Genomic DNA, 19,826 nt, shown 5'->3' with positions numbered 1-19,826 from the left:
CCTGTGACGGACAGGAGATAATGGGGTCAGGGATGAGGGGACATGGGAAGAGAGGGGCATGTGGGAAAAGTCCAGTGCGCTTTCTCCCTGAGCCATTTCAGACGGTGATGGTGCATGATGGGAGCTTGGTCAGATCTGGCCCCTCTTGGCATCTGTCCCTCCTTGCTGAGGGCAGCAGGGTGGGCCTGGTGGAGTCACGTGCTCATCCATCGTCATTCCTTGTCCCTGGCAGACCGGAATGTACGGGTCCAAAAGGTCTTCAATGGTCATCTGAGGATCACAAACGAGATCTTCCTGGATGCGTATGAGAACTCCACCTCCGAGGAGTTTATCAGCCTGGCCAACCAGGTGAAAGACGCGGTGAGTCCTTTGTCCTGCCTGCCTCAGCGCCCTGCCATGTCCCCAGATCCCCGGGCTGGGGGTGGGGTGGGGCCTGGGAGCAGTCTAGGGAAGGGGTCATTTCTACTACTTAGCCAGCTCTAAGCCTTGTCTTTCCCCCCTCAGCTGAAGCTGCTGTACAGTGAAGTCCCTGTCCTGGGTCCCTACCATAAGAAATCGGCTGTCACAGCCTTTAGGTGGGTGCTGGAGGTTGGTGAGGTGGCTTTGGCTATCTGGGAAGAGGGTCATTGTGTCTGCCCTTTGTGCAAGTGACTTAGGATGCCCGGTCTTTCTGTCTCCAGGGCAGGGACTGGGTGCTGGCTGGGAAAGGCCACAAACACCATTTTCACAGGAGCTGCCCCATGCACTGAATTCACACAGACACTGATTTTCCAAATGTGGCTTTGATGGAGTTGGGGTATCCAGGAAGGCTGTATGCAAACTTCATTTGCTTTCGTTGTTTCTTTCTGCGGCCATGGGGATAGAATCCACCAACTTACATACCTCAGGCAGACGACAATGAGCCACACTCCAGTTCCTCTGACCCCCATATTTGAGACAAGCTTTCATTGTGTTGCCTACACAGGCCTCAAACTTGTGGATCTGGGTGATCCCCCTGCCTCAGCCTCCTGAATAACTGGGACTGTGGGCTTTAGTCACTGTGCCTGGCTCCCAGTGTACATGTGTGTTGTCCTGAGAGTTGACCACGGGACCTTATTAATGCTAAGTGCTCTGCCGCTGAGCCGACAAGCTCTGCTTTCGCTCTTTTTGGAAACATCACCTTCTCAAGTCGTTCAGGTTGCCCCCAGACTTGTAGCCCGCTTGACTCGGTATCTGGAATAGTAGGTGTGTGCCACCACACCCAGCTCCGAAGTACTTTTATTTTGCTTGTTCAGCTGAAGCTTCCGTAATACAGGGTAGCGAGTGGATTCTCATCCCCGTCTCAAATGGGCAATCAGAGCCAGGATGGTTTGAGGTGCTGTGGGCTCAAGCCTAGCCCAGGCTTCCTCCTTACTCTTAAACTTGAGCTGGCCCCTGGACATGTCTGCTTGAGGTTTGGGACCATAAGAGCAGAGGGCCAAGGGCAGTGGTGGGTGGGCAGCACAGAAAAACTGAGGCAGGGCAATGGTGGGTGGGCAGCACAGAGAAACTGAGGCAGGGCTAGTGTGAGCTACTGTGTGTGTGTGTGTGTGTGTGTGTGTGTGTGAGACTGTCTCTGGAGCTCCCCATCTTAGGCTCTCCCCTGTCTCCCCCCAGTGAGGGCAGTGTCATTGCCTACTACTGGTCAGAGTTCAGCATCCCCCCACACCTGGAGGAAGAGGTTGATCGTGCCATGGCTGTGGAGCGAATTGTCACGTTGCCACCCCGAGCACGGTCCCTGAAATCCTTTGTGCTGACCTCTGTGGTGGCCTTCCGTGAGTAAGGGGCAGACCAGGGTGGGAATGTGTGGACCAGCCTGTAGAGCAGTGGGCTGGGAGATCCGCCCTCACAGGCCCAGGGGTCCTGGAGGGCTCTGCTTACTGGCTGGCACCTTCCTTTGGGTAATAAGGAAGCAAGAGTAAGGAAACCAATTATCTGGGTAAAACGTCTTCCTTCTTGTTCTTCAGCCATTGACCCCAGAATGCTGCAGAAGACTCAGGACAGTAAGTAAAATGTTGACCTCTGGTGGAGAAGAAAGGTGTCTTGCTAAATGCTCTAAGCCATGGGGTCCCCGGAAGTCAGATGGTACTGATGGACAAGCATCTCTTCTTTTTCCCTTCCCCTCCAAAGCCCCTTCCTTGGGTCTACTAGAGCTCGCAGTGATTTGAGAAGTATTGGGGGTGGAGCTAGGCCCGGAGTGGGGCCTGCAGGGTTCACACCTTCCTTCTGTCTTCTCTCTCCCCCAGGCAGCTGCAGTTTTGCCCTGCATGCCCGCGGTGGGGCGGTGACACGTTTCACTACCCCTGGCTTCCCTAACAGTCCCTACCCAGCTCATGCCCGCTGCCAGTGGGTCCTGCGGGGGGACGCCGACTCGGTGCTGAGCCTCACCTTCCGAAGCTTTGATGTCGCTCCCTGTGATGAGCGAGGCAGTGACCTGGTCACGGTGTATGATAGTCTGAGCCCCATGGAGCCCCATGCTGTGGTGAGGTGAGTGTCCTGGAAAGTAGGGGAGGCTCTGGCTGAGGGAGCCAGGCTCTCGCTGGGACCAACCATTTGAATGAACTGTGAAATAGGTTTGGGATATAGCTGGTGACAGTTGGCCGCAGGCCACTGTGAAATAGACTGTGGGGGGCAGTCATGGGATGCACCTGCATGAGCTCCAGAGAGTGGAAGGAGATCCTTGGCTTTGTCTGTGATAAGGCTGATGCACATTGGGCGGAGAAATGTAGGCTTCCCTAAGTGCTGCGGGAGAGGCGGGAATATGGTAAAGCAGGTATGCCTAGGCCTGCAGTTCTGGAGACAGTTCCCATTGAAAAGGTTGGTTACAGTTCCCGAGCAGATGGGACACGGTACAGCGCAGCTCAGCACAGCACAGCTCACCTCTGCATACGGAGCTCCATACATACACCGGAAGCTCCTGGTCAGCTGGGAGGCAGAGGGAGTAAGGAAGACTGTGAAGGTCTATTTAAGAAACGAAGCCAACACGAGGAACGGGCCTCAAATCGGCTCATTAGGATCATCTCAGTAAACTCTGGAGCTTGGGCTGCCGCTAGCTGTCTGCTCCTGGGCCCCACATGTGACAGCCTGGTGGGAAGGGCTTGGGGGCTCTGATTGGCTGGCAGGCATCTGAAAGATGTTGGTAGTAGTCTCTAGGGATTGGTTGGTACCAGGAAGGCAAAGTCACGGCTGTCAGAGCATCAGAGTTACAGAAAATAAGGTGTCATTAATATACCTGTTGGGAGGGGTTGGAGTAGCCCAAGATGGGTGCTCTTGAAAGCCCCATGTTAGGGTGGGGTTCTTCTCACTCTTTCAAGGGTGTTGGTGATGGTCAGCCTCTCCTTGGTGCAGGTCAAAGTCTTCTATCCATCTTGATCCAAACCATCTTTTGCCACAGCTGAACAGTCAGGACTAAGCCCTTTTCTCATTTCTCTGCAAACATTTTCCCATCTATTAATTATGCAATAAAGGAATGCTCTCTTTACCCCCTGTTGGTTTGACCTGAGTCCTAGCATCCAGAAAGCTACCTAGTGAGTTCTAGAACAGTCTGGGCTAAGAGTGTGAGATCTCTCCCCCTACCCCTCTTTCTAGATTTTATCAGGTTGATAACTCTAATCATCAGTGACGCCTCTTCTCCCACCTAAGATCAACCACTCTTAAGTTCAACCTGACTCGCTGTGTTTGTGCATGGTTTTAGAAGGGGTTATATGGGGCTGGAGAGATGGTTCAGCAGTTAAGAGCACTGGCTGCTCTCTAAAGGCCCGGAGTTCAATTTCCAGAGACCACATGGTGGCTCATAACCATCTATAATGTGATCTGGTGCCCTCTTCTGGCCTGCAGGCAGAATGCTGTATACATAATAAATATATAAACAAATCTTTTAAAAAAAAGTACTTACTGTAAAAAAAGAAGGGATTATACTGTATTAGCTTGGTTTTTTTTATTATATGCACTCGCAGAAGGCACAAGATACTTCATCTGCACTGTAGCCACTAAAATAAGTAATATTGATTAAATTTATGTCTGGTAAATAATTTAGAACAATAAAATAAAGAGAAGTAAGTTTTAGTTTGACATGGCAGTGCACGCTCAGGACTCAGGAGAAGGCGGCAGAAAGATGAGAATTTAAAACTAACCTGGGCACTATGCAGAGAGACCTGTTTCCCAAAATGGTCTTACTTCTGGCTTATACCTAATTCTGCCTAATACCTCTGCCTCCCATAGCTGGGGCTTTACGTGTGGACTACCATGACTTATTTTGACCCTCCCTTGTGTGTTCACAGGGTTAGGAGTGGGGTCCTCTGACCTCTCTACTTGGGAGCTAAGTTGTGTGTGACAGGTCTGTGCTTGGTCTGTCACTAACTCTGTCCCTCTGCCTTGCAGGCTATGTGGCACCTACTCGCCCTCCTACAACCTGACTTTCCTCTCCTCCCAGAACGTCTTCCTTGTCACGCTGATAACCAACACTGACCGGCGACATCCTGGCTTTGAGGCCACTTTCTTCCAGCTGCCCAAGATGAGCAGTAAGAGCGGTCGGGGTCAATAGGCTAAAGACAGGGCAGGCCTTAGAGGAATTCCTGTACCCAGGAAATTGGCAGACATGCCCTTCTGCAGACAGGCTGGAAACTGAGACCAAAGGCATTTTGTCTTCTTTTTAAAAATTTTAATGGGGGTGTGTGAGTTGAGACAAGGTCTCAGTGTATAGCTCTGGCTTTCCTGGAACTCATTAGGTAGAAGAGGCTACCTCAACTCACAGAGATCTATCTGTCTCTGGGATTAAAGGCATGTACCACCATGCCCAACGAAGGGACCACTTTTTAAAAGAAGTTTTATTCATTTTGTGTGCATTCGTGTTTTGCCAGCATGTCTGTGCGAAGATGTCAGATCCTTGGAACTCGAGTTACAGACAGTTGTGAGCCTCCATGTGATTGCTGGGAATTGAACTTGGGTCTTCTGGAAGATCAGCCAGTGCTCTTAATCGCTGAGCCATCTCTCCAGTCCCAAGGAACCACTTTTAAAAGCAAATGGCTTTAAGCACTTTGCCAAAGTACAGCATCCTGTTTGAAGACACGTGGTGCCAAGCTTGAGTTCTCCTTAGATTGTACTACTCTTCCCACACCCTGTGGCTGAGGAGGCCCTAAATACCCTCCTTTCTTCTCCCTTTCCTCTTAGGCTGTGGCGGCTTTTTGAGTGAAGCGCAAGGGACGTTTAGCAGCCCCTACTATCCAGGTCACTACCCGCCCAACATCAACTGTACGTGGAATATCAAGGTAGGAGGGGGTGGTGGTGAGTGCCATGGGACTGGAGGAAAAGCAGGAGGGGACGGACGATGATATTAACAACCCAAAGAGCCACGTTAATGGGACCCACAAGACTAGGCTCTTTGCTGCAGGACGAGTCACAACCTGACTTATACCCTAGCTCTTTGATTGGCAACTGAGAGAACATGGGCTATTTACTCGTCTTCTATGGGTAAAGTGAGGCTGAGGATCTGTTTCTTAGAGGGGTTGTCAGGATGATCTCACAGAAAATGTGAAAGAGAGCAAGCCCTCACATAGTGGCGGTGCTTCTGGGTGCCTCACACCCTCCAATCGGAGGTCTTTCCTTAAAGATGCCTGAGACACCATCTTAGCCTTTCAAAGTAATGGAGCACAAATTCCCCACCCGTGCGCACTGGTGGCTCTCGTTTCCAAGTTGCAGTTGTCTATGGTCAATCACCATCTGAAAATGTTGGGTGGAAAACTCCAGAAGTAAATATGGGTGGGAAGAATGTTTAGATGCCCATGCTGTGTGCAACACTTGACGTCCTTCGGGTTATCACAATGACCGCTGTGTGTCACAGGGCTTGCATTCCAGTTACTCTTATTTATTTAATAATGCCCTCTCAAATATTAACTCTTTGGACAAGCCACAGGAAAGCTACAAAGTCTCTCCTTCAGGTGAAAAATATAAAATTTTGATTTCATGAGAATAATGATAAAAACCACTTTGCTGAGTTTATCAAGACTTGTGGACCATTGTGTTAGGCACAAGAAAGACAAGGGTCACATGACCTCACTGCACTCAGAGGTGGAACCCCCAAAGGTTGGCCTCTTAGAAATCGAGAGAGTAATGGTTACCAGAGAGGTTGGAGAGTAGTGAGAAGGGGTGGGAGAGGCTGAGTAAGGTTTGGGGGATGATGTTCAGTTAGACAGGAGCCAGGTACTGTGCGTGTGTTACAGAGGGACTGACTAGAGATACCAGGAACTACTATGACCTCAAAAAGCCAGAGGAAAGTTTTCACTGTTTTAAAAAAAACATCCTGTGGGGCTGGAGAGATGACTCAGCGGTTAAGAGCACTGACTGCTCTTCCAGAGGTTCTGAGTTCAATTCCCAGCAACCACATGGTGGCGCACAACCATCTGTAATGTGACCCAATGCTCTCTTCTGGCGTGTCTGAAGAGAGCGACAGTGTACTCACATTCATAAAAAAACATCATAAATGTTCAAGGAGGTAAATATACTTAACCTGGTTTAAGGATTATGTAATAATAATGTATATCATTTTTATCATTTCGTATATCAGTTAAAATAATTAAAACTTAAAAACAGGAGAATCATTTATCGTATGTATGTACTTATGTGAGAAGAAAAGTCATAGAGTGTTTGGGGTTCGTTCAGGACCGTGCTCCATCCTGTTCCATTGCCCTCCCATGGATATCCTTTGTGTTAAGAAGTACCAAAGAAGCCAGAGTCCCCAAAGCATCTCTCTGTTCAGGTGCCCAACAACCGGAATGTGAAGGTGCGCTTCAAACTCTTCTTTCTGGTGGACCCCAACGTACCAGTGGGCGCCTGCACCAAGGACTATGTGGAGATCAACGGGGAGAAGTGAGCCCCAGGGGTGCAACCATCATCCTGGATGTTGGGAGGGCTGGTCCCAGGCACCCCCAGTTGTCTGGTAGCTAGCCGAATCGCCCTCAGCCTCACTCTTGCCCTCTAGGTACTGTGGTGAGAAGCCCCAGTTTGTGGTGAGCAGCAACAGCAGCAAGATTACAGTTCACTTCCGTTCCGACCATTCGTACACGGATACGGGGTTCCTAGCTGAGTACCTCTCCTACGACTCCAATGACCGTGAGTGGATGCGGCTGCTGATGGTTGGCAGTTGGGGTTGGTGTGATTGGTGCAGGAAGTCCTCTGTTTTGTTCTGTTCCGTACTTCCTCCGAGAGAGGACGGAGGGTCAGATGCACCTCACTTCGGTAGCTTTAGAGGAAAGCAAGTCTGTTTACGGAAAAAAGGCTGGGCTGGGGTGTGGCTCTGAGAGATTGCAAGGCTCTGGGTTCGATCCCTGACACATGAATAAGAGAACGAGAGCAAACACGGGTACCTCCTGAGCTTCTCAGGGCTGCATCCCACATCGATGCAAAGGAGCTCCAGAATCCTCCTTATCAACTTCCTGGGGCCACACCTCTTTGGTTCACCATTACAGTGACGTTGGGAATCCGCTTCCCTTGAGAGTCTATTAGCACTTTTAGGATTAATTTGGCGTATCGAAACATTAGAAAACACCATTAGCTATTTGAACAGTAATTCGATGGCCACAGAGTACTGTATTTAAGTGTCTAGGACTAGAAGTGTAGTGGACTTCAGATTTAAAAATTCTTGCATATACACAGTGGATCTTGGAACTGGGACCCAAGTCTAAACGTATCCACACAGAAACTGGGTTGTGTGCCCATAACTCAGAGCGGTGGAGGCAGACATCGGAGGCGGCTTGCTAGCCGATACAGTGAGCTGATGTGCTCCAGGTTTAATGAGAACGTCTGCCCTCCCCCAAAAAGTAAAACATGATTGAGGAGGACCTGACATTGCCTTCCTGCTTTCCTGTGCACACACAGATGTGTACCCATAGGCACAGGAATATGTTCACACACAGCACACACACAAAACGAAGCTCAGGTTTTTTCTTGTGGGCCACATCAGCACACTCATATTTTCTCCAGTCACATGAGGTCACATGAGGTCCGGTATGTGCCTTCCCACTGGTGGCATCGTGTCAGCTCTGAAAAAGCATCAGATTCTGCAGCCTTCTGGGCCATGGTGTTTTGGCGGAGGGATGTTCAACCTGCAACTTTTCATTTCAACCCTGTAGCATTGGAGAACCCTTTGGAAGGCATTTCAAGTACTGAAAGTCACATTTAATTTAAAATGTAACAGAAGGGGCTGGAGAGACTGTAAGGGTCAGAGTTGGCTCAGGACGCCCAAGATCAAGTTCTCAGACCAAAGGGGATTTATTTGCCCCAGAGAGACAAAGGGCAGGGAGTAAGAGACAAAGACAGCAGATAGAGGATGAGGAAGGAGGGAACAAGGGAGAGGGGAAGGGATCTTTGCTCTGCAGGGACAGAGGGCTGTCTCTAGACCGAGAGGAGACAGATGTAACCTATAGGCAATGGTGGTTTTATAAACATCCAAGGGGAAAACCCGTGTTAGGAAGAGATGTTTTAGTTGGGCATGTTAATTAGGTGAACCAAAGAGGGTGTTTGATTGCTAGACTTCAATACTTTTATATTTGGACCTTGGTGGTCAGCCTCAGGAGGAGGAAGTAGCCAAATGAGGGACTGGACCTTTGGAGCTAGCTTTAGGAATGTAATGATTTTTAGCAAGGGAGAGGGAAAGGGGTAAAAAAGGCAAAACCTGTCTGCAGTGTCTCCCATGCTCAGGCCTGTGTTTGGCATCTCCTGGCCTGTTAGAGTCCCCTCAGAGATGGCTTAGTGATTAAGAGCACTTGTTGCTCTTGCAGAGGACCCAGGTATGGCTCCAAGCACTCACAAGGTGGTTGGTTAACAAGGACCTGTTAACTCCAGTTCCGTATGATATGTCGCCCTCTTCTGGCCTCCATGGGCATTGCATGCATGTGGTCCTTAGACATAAATGCGCGCGGGGGGGGGGGGGGGGACCACCAACAAGTATAAAATGAAAGCCAATAAACCTTAAAAACACAGTGCAACTGGATAGCTTCCAAAAGCCTTTCTGGATGACCGGATAGCTTAGATGCAAGGGTGTGCTTGTGACTGAAGTTGTGTTCATGTGGGGGCAGTGACAACAGCTCGGTCCTCTACCCAAGGAATAGTTGTCAGCTTTCTCCCTTTTTCAGGAACGTTGGACTTCAGATCAAGCATTAGCATGAAGGAAACACTGATGTCCTTTTCACTTGGCTGTGACATATGGGTGCACTGTTCTGTGATCAGGGACAGGCAGTGTGCCGAGTCCCAGGCCTCTGTTTGGGGGTAACAGAGGACGGTGGAAGACCACACATGCGGCTGCTAGCCATTCTCCCCACCCCCACCTACTACCCATTCTCCCCCCCACCTGCTAGCCGTTCTGGCTGCAGATATAGAAGTTCCCCTTGTCAGATTTAGCTCTCAGTGTCTACATCTGCTTGCACGCTGGTGTCTTAGTGGGGCTGTGAGGTGGCTGCTAGGGAAAGAGGGGCCAGCCATGGACTTCATCCCTCTCTCTACATCCCTACAGCGTGCCCAGGGATGTTCATGTGCAAGACCGGACGGTGTATCAGCAATAACCTGCGCTGTGACGGCTGGGCAGACTGCCCTGACTACAGTGATGAACGTCATTGCCGTGAGTCCCACTGTAGCCTACCCCAGGCCCCCCTTTCCCACTCCTGCCCCCTCCTACTCTCTCCTACCCCTTTCTTGTCCGGTGGCATGACCCTTTCCTTAGCCGGTTCTGTGCAGACAGACACAAGGCAATGAGACCCCGCTCTCACCCTTTTGCTGCCCCCGACCCATGCCATTGGAAATCTTGGTTAGCAGACGAGGGCCTGTCAGCAGTGACAGCTGGTGTGGAGGAGCGCAGTGTCTTCCAGATGAGACAGCTTCTCTGGCAACTGTGACTGCCCAGGCTGCCCTGGGAGCCCCCAGCTGATTCTAGCTCTCCCACAACAGAATGCAACACCACCCACCAGTTCATGTGCAAGAACAAATTCTGCAAGCCCCTCTTCTGGGTCTGTGACAGTGTCAATGACTGCGGGGACAGCAGCGATGAGGAGGGGTGCAGTGAGTACCTTGGGGTGGGAGGCTGCTTTGGCTCCCTAGTGTGCATTCGGCCCAGCGGGTCAGGGCGCGCTGGAGGTTGCTAAGGATCTGCATCTCCGTAGGTTGTCCCGCCGGGAGTTTCAGGTGTTCCAGTGGGAAGTGTCTCCCCCAGAGCCAGAAGTGTAATGGGAAGGACAACTGTGGAGATGGGTCGGATGAGGCCTCGTGTGACAGCGGTAAGACTCAGCTGTAGATTGATGTCTATATGCAGGTGAGGGCAGGCACGTGATTGGACAGTAGAAAAGGAGGGTGGATGCAGAGTTTTTGAGAGGCAGGAGAGATTGGAGAGAAGGGAGAAGAGAGGAAGATGGAGGAAGAGAAGGACAGGACCCAGATCCATGTGGCTTTAAACAGCCACAGGTAGCTATGAATGTCTTATAAAGGATGGATTACTACAGGACAATTTGTCTTATCTAGGTGGGCTGTTTATATTAATATCAGTTGGCTCTGAGCTTATTGTGTGGATGTTTTGTGGGGTGACAATTTACTGATGTACTGAAATCTGATTGATAAATTACAAGCCTCTAGAGTTTTGATTTTACTGGGCTATAGGGGTCTGTGAAAGTTAACCTCGAGATGCGTGGTTGTTGCATGGGGCTGGTCATATTGGTGAGATTGCTGCTGGGGCCAGATAGCCACGGGAGGTAGCATGGCATGGTGACTTTTTACATTTTTTTTTTTTTTTAATTATTTACCACTACACCCAGCCCTGGCTGCCTTCCTGTGGGGATGGTCACTCTTCCCATTAAAACCACACCCAGGTTTTAGGAGGCTCTCAGCCTGTCTCAGGCTCTATGGAGTTCTTGCAGAGATATAAACCCAATTTTCCTCTGTATTAAGTCTGGGGAGAATCTTCTAGAAGGTGGAGGGCCTGTAGCAGGGCTGAAAGGACAGCGGACATGGGTGTGATGAATGGGGCCAGCAAGGTGGACGGTGGTGACATATGTCCATCCTCTCCTGTAAACAGTGAATGTTGTCTCTTGCACCAAATATACCTACCGCTGCCAAAACGGCCTCTGTCTGAGCAAGGGCAACCCCGAGTGTGACGGGAAGAAGGACTGTAGCGATGGCTCGGATGAGAAAAACTGTGGTAAGAAGGGCAACTGTGCGTGGTGGGCCAGGGTGTCTACTGTGCAAGGTACACATCTGGGAGAGCACCCTGGGGTGGAGAACTTACCAGGACCTCACTCACGCAGCCCAGTACCCACTCAGAGGGCACATCTGTCTGGAGGAAAGGAAGACTTGGCCACTTGGCATGAACACACAGCTCTGTGGGAAGCCAGCATGTCAGCATTTCCAGGATATAGCTAACATACTGGTTGCTCCCTGGACAGACAGATAGCCATGGGTGAGTGGCTTGGAGGAGAAAGAGCCCAGCTGCCCAAGCTTCGCCTTAAGCATGTGTGTCCTAGAAGAGCTGGCTGGATTGCCTTTATGTCTCCATGCACTGTGCTCTGAGCTGATCCCTTAGCAAGTGATAGCAGATCAGGCCTGAGAAAGCAGCAGGTGTCTAGGTCCTGGATGTACTTGTGCAGTATAACATGGGGTAGGGAGAGGGGGATGGGGAAGGATGGTGGATCTGTGAGGCTTAGGGACCCATCTCCTCTAGTGTTGCAGTGCACACCCAGTGGAGATTCCTGAGCTGGGTCTCTCTGTGCATAGGGAACGCCCCTTTGATGCTGAGTGGCTGCTCTTTGGTTCTCTGTCCCCTCTCCAGACTGTGGACTGCGGTCCTTCACCAAACAGGCTCGAGTGGTTGGCGGCACGAATGCGGACGAGGGCGAGTGGCCCTGGCAGGTGAGCCTCCACGCCCAGGGCCAGGGCCACTTGTGTGGGGCCTCGCTCATCTCTCCTGACTGGCTGGTCTCTGCAGCTCATTGCTTTCAGGATGAAAAAAGTTTCAAGTAAGTATCCAGGTGTGCAGTGAGGTGTCCCATGTCTGATTTTTTTTTTTTTTTTGGCCAGGGTAAGCTGGCACTAGAGCAGGATGATGGAGGAATGGGCATCCCAGATAGCACTTTCTACATAGCCCTGGTTGTTCTGGCACTCACTGTGTAGACCAGGCTGGCCTGGAACTCACACGCTGCCTTTCGAGTGCTGGGATTTAAGGCATGCTGCACCATGCCCCGCAGTCGGGTCCACTGTGTGCCACCCCTAACAGATTAGATAGTTCTAAATGTGCCCCTACTTTACAGACACTGGTGCTTGGAGAGAAAAGGGCATTTGTGTAGGTTTGCACAGCTCAGTGGTAGAGCCAGACTTGAGCCCAGGCATAGATTCCAACACCTGCTGGTTACTTCCTGCTTTTCATGGCTCCTTGGGGCTGGTTAATGATGAGCCTTGATTCGGTCTCAGGTCTGGCTTGCACTTGACTTTGGGGCAGGCGATTCCCTTTCTAAGCCCGGACGATGTGATGCAGTGAGTAGCCAAAGGTGATAGTTTACTTGCAGCCCAGCACTGTACCTAGGACACAGTAGGTGTGTGTCTGCAGGGAGGGCTCAAATTGGTCTCTCAGGACAGGGCAGGCAGGTGTCAGTCTTCGAGGTCAGAGAAGTAGCAGAGACAGGTAGATAGGCTTGAGGCTGGGGTTGTGTCTGACCTCAGGCTCTCTGGCCATTGGCTACAGGGGTCTAAGAGGATACAGACGCAGGGGAATTTCCTCAGACTTGCCCATCCTTGGAAGGATTCCTGCCAGCAGCACGGCCTTCTGTAATAGGCAGCTCAGGGGCATGTGAGCCCCCGCCACTGCGACTACCCGTTTGCACAGAGGAGACTTCCAGCAGGAAGCAGAATTGTCCCGTTCCATATTCAGTTTCATCTCCTGAAACTTTCCCTTTGTGCTTCGTGTCTGCTGACCCCACCTCCTATGCTGTGTGTGTCACCACCCTGTCCTCTGTGGGATGCTCTGATGGGTTCTCATCTCTGGTACACTCTGAACTTGACATGGGTCCTAGGGCTTTTCTTGGGACGCCGTAGATGTCCATTCACAACTGAGTGAGCGAATGAACAGACTGGTGGAGGAGTGCATCATTGGGAGAGATAGATATGAGGATAAAGGATGAATAGAAGGGCACTAGAAAGACCCTTGGGCTGCAGCCGTGGGTCAGTGGTTAAGAGAATGTACCTTTAGAGGACCAGAGTTGAACTCCTAGCATCCATATTGGGTGGTTCACAATTACCTATGACACCAGCTCCGGGCGGGGGTGGGGTGGGGGGTGGGGACATCCAACACTTTTTACTAGTAAGAGAGCTTCCCTTTACCTCCTGTTCCTCGGCAGCTGCTCAAGGCCTTGGTTATGATGGGTGGACTTCCGAGTCTTTAAACTAAGAGTGCTGCCTGCGCATTCATAGCCACCCACAGACTTGTGACTGCTCTGCCTCCTCTATGCCCCCCCCCCCCAGGTACTCAGACCCCACAAAGTGGACGGCCTTCCTGGGTCTGCTGGACCAGAGCAAGCGCAGTGCCTCTGGTGTGCAGGAGCACAAGCTCAAAAGTATCATCACCCACCCTTCCTTCAATGACTTCACCTTCGACTATGACATCGCCTTGCTGGAGCTGGAGAAGCCGGCGGAGTACAGTACCGTCGTGCGTCCCATCTGCCTGCCTGATTCTACTCACGTCTTCCCTGCCGGCAAGGCCATCTGGGTCACAGGCTGGGGGCACACGCAAGAGGGAGGTGAGCTTCAGGCAGGACCAGGAGCTGAGAGAGCCCTAGGCCTTCCTGCGAGGCCATGGTGTTATGGTAGCACCTCCTGCGGCCTTCTGGGATCCCGGCTACAGAGTCCACTCTGGCTTCCGGGCTTTGGGGTTACTCAACGTCTCATGAAGCTGTTGGGGGCGGAAAGGAAAAGAAGGCTCCTAGTGAAAAGTGTAGGACTTGCAGGTTGGACTCGATCGAAGCCCTGACTCTGCCACTGAATTGCCTGGGTGACCAGTTTGCTTAATCTATTAACTGTGGCTATTCATCTGCAAAAGCATGTTCAATGAACGTGAGGGTGCTCCTTTCCTATGGGGGCGGGCTTTTGATCTGGGCCCGCATATTGTTACCCATTGTGCGTCCTTGTGCCCCGTGGAGGACCGGCAGTTTGTAGGTAAACTTTAGACTGAGAAGCTCTGTTACCAGACTGGCGTAGCTCATGGTGATGAACATTCATACAGAAAGTAAAACCATGACTTAGAGGTTCCTTTACGGACAGAGTCGCTGTGGCGTTCGGCGGGATTTTCGGCCCATCCCCCACCTTGCTGTGTATCTGGCCCAGCAGCAGCTGCTGCTCTGTGCAGTGTGGTTACTTTTAGTGGTTACACAATAATGCCGTGTGTTATCGGCTACCGATCTATTTATCTATCAGCGGCAGGCTCTTGGGTTATTTCCAGGCATGGCTTGTAAACCTGACCAGTGGGGAGTATCTCCAGTGAGCTTTCCCCAGGTAGACTGGCCGGCTTGCCTCAGTCCCCGGCTGACTCCCCACGCCCACCTCCCCCAGGTACTGGAGCACTGATCCTGCAGAAGGGTGAGATCCGTGTCATCAACCAGACCACCTGTGAGGACCTCATGCCGCTGCAGATCACCCCGCGAATGATGTGTGTGGGTTTCCTCAGTGGGGGTGTGGACTCCTGCCAGGTACGCGGGCTTACGGGAGAGGAAGCCGTGCGGACTGCGAAGGGAAAGAGGCGGGGCTAGGGAAGGAAAGGCAGGGCAGGGGAAGGGGAGAAGGAGGGGTCTAACTAGCTGGAGCTGGGAATAGGTGGGGCTGGGGGAGAGTCTGGGCAGGGGTAAGCAAGGATCCAAGGGAGGTAAAGATGCTGGGAGAGTCCAGTTTGGTTGAGGCAGCTACTAAGAGTTCAGGTAAGGGCTTCATGTACAGGATTCGTCTTTTCCGTAGGGTGACTCCGGCGGCCCTTTGTCCAGCGTGGAGAAAGATGGGCGAATCTTCCAGGCTGGTGTGGTGAGCTGGGGCGAAGGCTGCGCTCAGAGGAACAAGCCAGGAGTGTACACAAGGCTCCCTGTAGTTCGGGACTGGATCAAAGAGCATACCGGGGTATAGAAGCACGGACAGGCAGCGGACCACGAACACCCACAGGGATGCCCCCACACGCACACCTGGATACAGCAAAGGACCGCTGAGGACATTTATGCTGTGGTCTCTCCCCCACAACCCAGACTGTGAACTGCATCCCCAGGACTCAGAGTTTTCCCCTGAACTTCCAAAGTGGGACCCCTCAGGAGTTGCCACAGAGAACTTCTGTGCCAGTGGCCCAGCGGCGGGGCAGAGATTTGATGGCAGCCTTCCCCTCTAGCCCTGGGCTGGGTGAAGAAGATGCTTTTCTGGAGCCTCCCCACTCTAAAGGAAACTATTGTTGAGTTTCTGGGAGCCCCATGGGTGGAGGCGCCGCAGGGTCACTCTTTTCAGGAAAGAGTGGTATCTAAGGCTGAAATTAATTTGCTGGTGCCAGGGGTGGGTATTTGAGAGTAAAACGTTTTATTTCTTTTTAGGTAATTTGTTTTTCTTGTTATACCAATATACCCCCATCCATATATTTTTTCTTTTGGATTTTTTAAAAATTTACATTTCAAATGTTATCCCCTTTCTCTGTTTCCCCTCCAGAACCCCTCCATTCCATTCCCCCTACCCCTGCTTCTATGAGGGTGCTCCCCCACCCACTTCCCCACCCACCCACTCCCTCCTGCCTCCCTGCCCTGACATTCCCCTACACTGGGGCATCGAACCTTGACAGGACCAAGGGCTTCTCTTCCCACTGATGCCCAACAAGGCCATCCTCTGCTACATGTGCAGCTGGAGCCATGGGTCCGTCCATGTGGACTCTTTGGAAAGTGGTTTAGTCTCTGGGAGCTCTGGGGTGTCTGGTTGGCTACTGCTGTTCTTCCTATGAGGTTGCAAACCCTTCAGCTCCTTCAGTCCTTTCTCTAACTCCTCCACTGAGGACCCCCTGCTCAGTCCAATGGTTGGCTTCGAGCATCCGCCCCTGTATTTGTCAGGCTCTGGCAGAGCCTCTCAGGAGACAGTGATATCAGCACTTCTAGGCATCCTGGGGCCCTGTATGGGCTGAGGCTGAAGGAGGAGTGGCCTCTGGTAGACTTGGAGGTCAGTGTCATGAAGGAAGCCAGCTCTGCCCACCACTTTCCCCCAGCTCAGATGCTCCTGGACCGTGCCGTTACATACCATTGGACTTGGTTATCACAGAGTTAAGACAGTCGTTCTGACTGCTCATGTAGTATTTGCGCTGTGTCTGATTCTAGCCAGAATATTCTCCAGGAAGACTCGCCGTGTAAATGTCATTCCTGTCCTCCAGACATGATTGCTCCTTCCTAGTGATATGGGACAGAAGGATTGAGCCAGGGACTATGTTAAGAGTTGCAGGATACATGTATGGGTTGATTCCACGTGTGTGTGTGTGTGTGTGTGTGTGTGTGTGTGTGTGTGTGTGTGTATGCATAGCCAGTTCACACATGTGATGTCAGGGAGGCTGGTACAGCCTGGGCCACCCACATAGCACTTCAGCAGTCTTCCACAGTAAGAAGTCACCCTGTGACTTTGCTGTCTCTAGCCCCAGTGTCCTAGGTTAATGGAGTCACTGCACTATATGATGACTACCTGGGAACTACTACCCTTCAGGGCTCCTCTCCTCCAGTAGTTCTCAGAGAGTGGTCCTTGGGCAGGAGCTTTGAGATCCTGTGGAACTCACAGGCTCAACTTTCCACTCTTCCATAGAGCTCCTGAGACCTCATTTGGAGGTACCAGCAGCAGCAGCTGACTCTGGAGGCCTCCAGAGGGTCACCAACATGGGTCGGGGCTGGAGCAGCCCTGTTAGCAGGGCTCCATGTTACTCCGACCTCCTATGGACTAGTGATAGCCATTGAGGGACCCACGTGGTACCCTGCACAAGGTCTGGTGCTCTTGATCCCATGGTGTTGGGTGAATCCTGAAAACCCTCTTGGAATGACAGTCACATTTAATCCCTAGGGGGTCAACCAAATGTTGATGCCTCCAAAAATTATTATGAGGGGCTGGCAAGACGGTTCAGTGGGTGAAAGTGCCTCACGGCCTGAATTCTGTCCCTCGGATCCACATTTAATGAAGGAAAGAGGACACATTAAAAAGAAGAAAGTCTCCCTCGGGCTGTCCTTTTACCATCTACCTGCGCTATGGCAGACACACAGAGAAACGTACGAGAACAACAAATAAAATTACATGCAGATTAGGAAGCCAGGCCTGGCCTTTCTGTGGACAGATTAAAGCAGGCCAAGGACCCAGAGCCAGCGGGAACTCATCACTAGTACCACCAAAGAGCTGGAGAGACACAGGGGAGCCGTCGGCTACACAGGGTTGCAATGGTATTGGATACTAGCCCATCCTAACTCTCCCGGGCAGAGAGGTGGCTTGTGGCCCAAGCTGTTTTGCACATCATTGCATTTTCAATCCACGATCTCAGCACCGGGGGGTGGGGGGGAGAAGGTTCAGTTTAATTACTGTAGGCTGCAGTAGCTGTAGCCAAGGCGGGGGGGGGGGGTGTGTGTGAGACCGCTTACTGCCACTGCAGTGAGGGCCTAGAGAGGCTTTTACTCTACCCAAGGCCGCTCGGCTCGGCAGGGCTGTCTCCGCTGTGCCTGTAAAGGCACTGGGCTCCATGCCTAGAAGCGCCCGTACTTGGTTCTACGCTCTGCTCTTGCCTTTGAACAAGGCTCTGTGCATTTTATATTGCACCATGGACTCTAGCTAGCCCTGCACCCTGTGTGGTTCCCTGGGCAGCCTGGGGTAAAGGATGACTGAGGACCGGCAGGCTGGACGACGGGGTCATGACAGGTGGGCGTGGTGTCTGATATCTCACCACCTGGCTTCTGTCACATCACACAGATGAACGTACCTTAAGATCCCGCGCTGTAGGGTTACCTGGCTGTGGCTGGATCTGTATGAGGGGAAGAGGTGGAGCCAGTGGCAATGCAAAGCTGGCGGCCTCCCTGTTCACAGAAAACCGTGCAGCTGGGCTTCCTGGACACAGTCCAGCATTACGACTGGCCTCGTCAGCTCAGCGCACGCAATGGAGTCTGTTCCCTGGCTGACCATTTTATGCTGGGTCTCTCAAAGCAATTCATTTTCTGGTCCCTCCCAAACTGCCTTGCATATCAATTATTTTGGTCACTGATCCAAACCTTGGAGTCTTAATGAACAAACTCAGATCCTGCTTGCTCCTGCTTCTGTCAAGGTTCTGCAGGAGACACCGGGAAAGGTAAGAGAACAAAAACCTAGCAGAAGAGGGCAGAATTGGCTGGTAAACAGTTTTTGTCCACATGGTGGCGATGTTGTGCTGTCACAGAAGTGAGAGCACCTCATGACGTGGGGCCTTTACTTTCTAATTACCCTTCGGGGCAGAATTGGTTCCGGTCTCAGGGTTAGCATCGAAGGGGTCCAGCAGTCTTTCTCTATTTCTCTACAGTCCCTCTGTCTGCGGGCAGGACCTACTGACCCTCAGCATTAGAATCCGGATAGCTCATTACCAGGCAGGCTTGGCAGCACAGATGTGACTTTGAGTTGTCTCTAAGTGAGAAGCAGGGATAAAGCAGTAACCGTGAGACATAACAGGTGCCTGCCACAGCTTAGCTTGGTGCTTACCACACATGGGCATGTCAGTTCGTACACACACACACACACACACACACACACACACACACACACACACACACTGTGGGGGTAGGTGGTTTGAGGGATGTAGGGACTAGAGTATGTCAGAAACCTGCTGTGGCCAGGGCACCTCCTCTGAAGCAACTCGCAGGGTGCCTATGGAGTCTAACTCTGTGCCACATGAAGCAGTGGTACAGCTTTCACGTTTCCAGGCTTGGAGTTTGTGTATTTCCCTCCGAACCCGAGTAAGGGAAATGGTTCTTCCAGACAGTGGACCTCAGATAGTAGTTTCTTGACGGTATAAAATGATGGGAAATTTAGAGCTTAATGAAAAATGGCACCTCCTATTTTTTTTTCCCTTTCTTTCTTTTTGTTCTTTGGGTTGGGGCCTTGCTATGTACCTGGCCGATCTCCACCTCCAATCCTCCTGCCTCAGCCTCACAAGTGCTGAGATTACAAGTGTGCAAGTGACCTACGTATGGAATCTTGCTTAATCTCACAATAGTCCTATGCTCACATTTTACAGATCTTGATACATAAAGGATGTGACAAGCGTGACCCTGGCAGGTGCCAAGGTGACACAGGTGCTTGCAAACCCACTGCCAGCAAGTCCTAGTGACAGCTGTGGCCCAGCTCTGCTCTGACTCCTTTGAGCTCATGACAGAGATAGTGGAGGGAGCGACATGGCTGGCAGCCCCAGTACACTCAGAATGACTGTAATGGACATAGCAGGGCAGCCCCACTACACTCAGAATGACTGTAGTGTGCACATCACAATAATGGCTGCTTGCTTTGTAGGCCTGCAGGGCGAGTATTTAATGAAGACCCCTAACTCAGGTTCCAGTGGGCACCATCCTGCTCTCCGCCTCTCCATCCTAGTGTGTCACCCCGTGCCTGCAGCTGCACACTGTGCCCTTTCCACTCATCTCCCTTCATTTCCTCAAAAGCCCGTGTTTCCAGGCGTGGGTGAACAGGCTCCATTGTCTGTCTGTTCCATTATCTCAGCATCTCCCAGCAGGAGGGCCCTGCTTTCCTGGGGCGTGGGCTCAACTTTCCCTTCCTCTTAGCTCACAGGCTTCCCC

The 19,826-nt window shown here is 51.6% G+C and overlaps 1 protein-coding gene across 1 annotated transcript in view; it reads left to right on the top strand.

Annotated features, from left to right (window-relative positions):
* ST14 (ST14 transmembrane serine protease matriptase) overlaps positions 1-15,528 on the top strand; it is a 39,550-nt gene extending 24,022 nt beyond the window's left edge. The window contains exons 3-19 of the mRNA XM_080929681.1: positions 233-360; positions 505-575; positions 1,636-1,793; positions 1,986-2,021; positions 2,265-2,505; positions 4,399-4,538; positions 5,188-5,285; positions 6,773-6,882; positions 6,995-7,125; positions 9,524-9,628; positions 9,955-10,065; positions 10,167-10,280; positions 11,072-11,194; positions 11,822-12,008; positions 13,507-13,781; positions 14,590-14,726; positions 14,989-15,528. Coding sequence (XP_080785807.1) covers positions 233-360; positions 505-575; positions 1,636-1,793; positions 1,986-2,021; positions 2,265-2,505; positions 4,399-4,538; positions 5,188-5,285; positions 6,773-6,882; positions 6,995-7,125; positions 9,524-9,628; positions 9,955-10,065; positions 10,167-10,280; positions 11,072-11,194; positions 11,822-12,008; positions 13,507-13,781; positions 14,590-14,726; positions 14,989-15,150 — 2,327 coding nt within the window. The 3' untranslated portion in view covers positions 15,151-15,528. The remainder of the gene's footprint in view (positions 1-232; positions 361-504; positions 576-1,635; positions 1,794-1,985; positions 2,022-2,264; positions 2,506-4,398; positions 4,539-5,187; positions 5,286-6,772; positions 6,883-6,994; positions 7,126-9,523; positions 9,629-9,954; positions 10,066-10,166; positions 10,281-11,071; positions 11,195-11,821; positions 12,009-13,506; positions 13,782-14,589; positions 14,727-14,988) is intronic.
* The last annotated feature ends 4,298 nt before the right edge of the window (positions 15,529-19,826 follow it).

The sequence above is a fragment of the Micromys minutus genome, assembly GCF_963924665.1.
Source record: "Micromys minutus genome assembly, chromosome: 16".
NCBI classification, from domain to species: Eukaryota; Metazoa; Chordata; class Mammalia; order Rodentia; family Muridae; genus Micromys; species Micromys minutus.
Note: the sequence above shows the minus strand (reverse complement) of the source record. Positions and strands in the feature narration are given on the sequence as shown.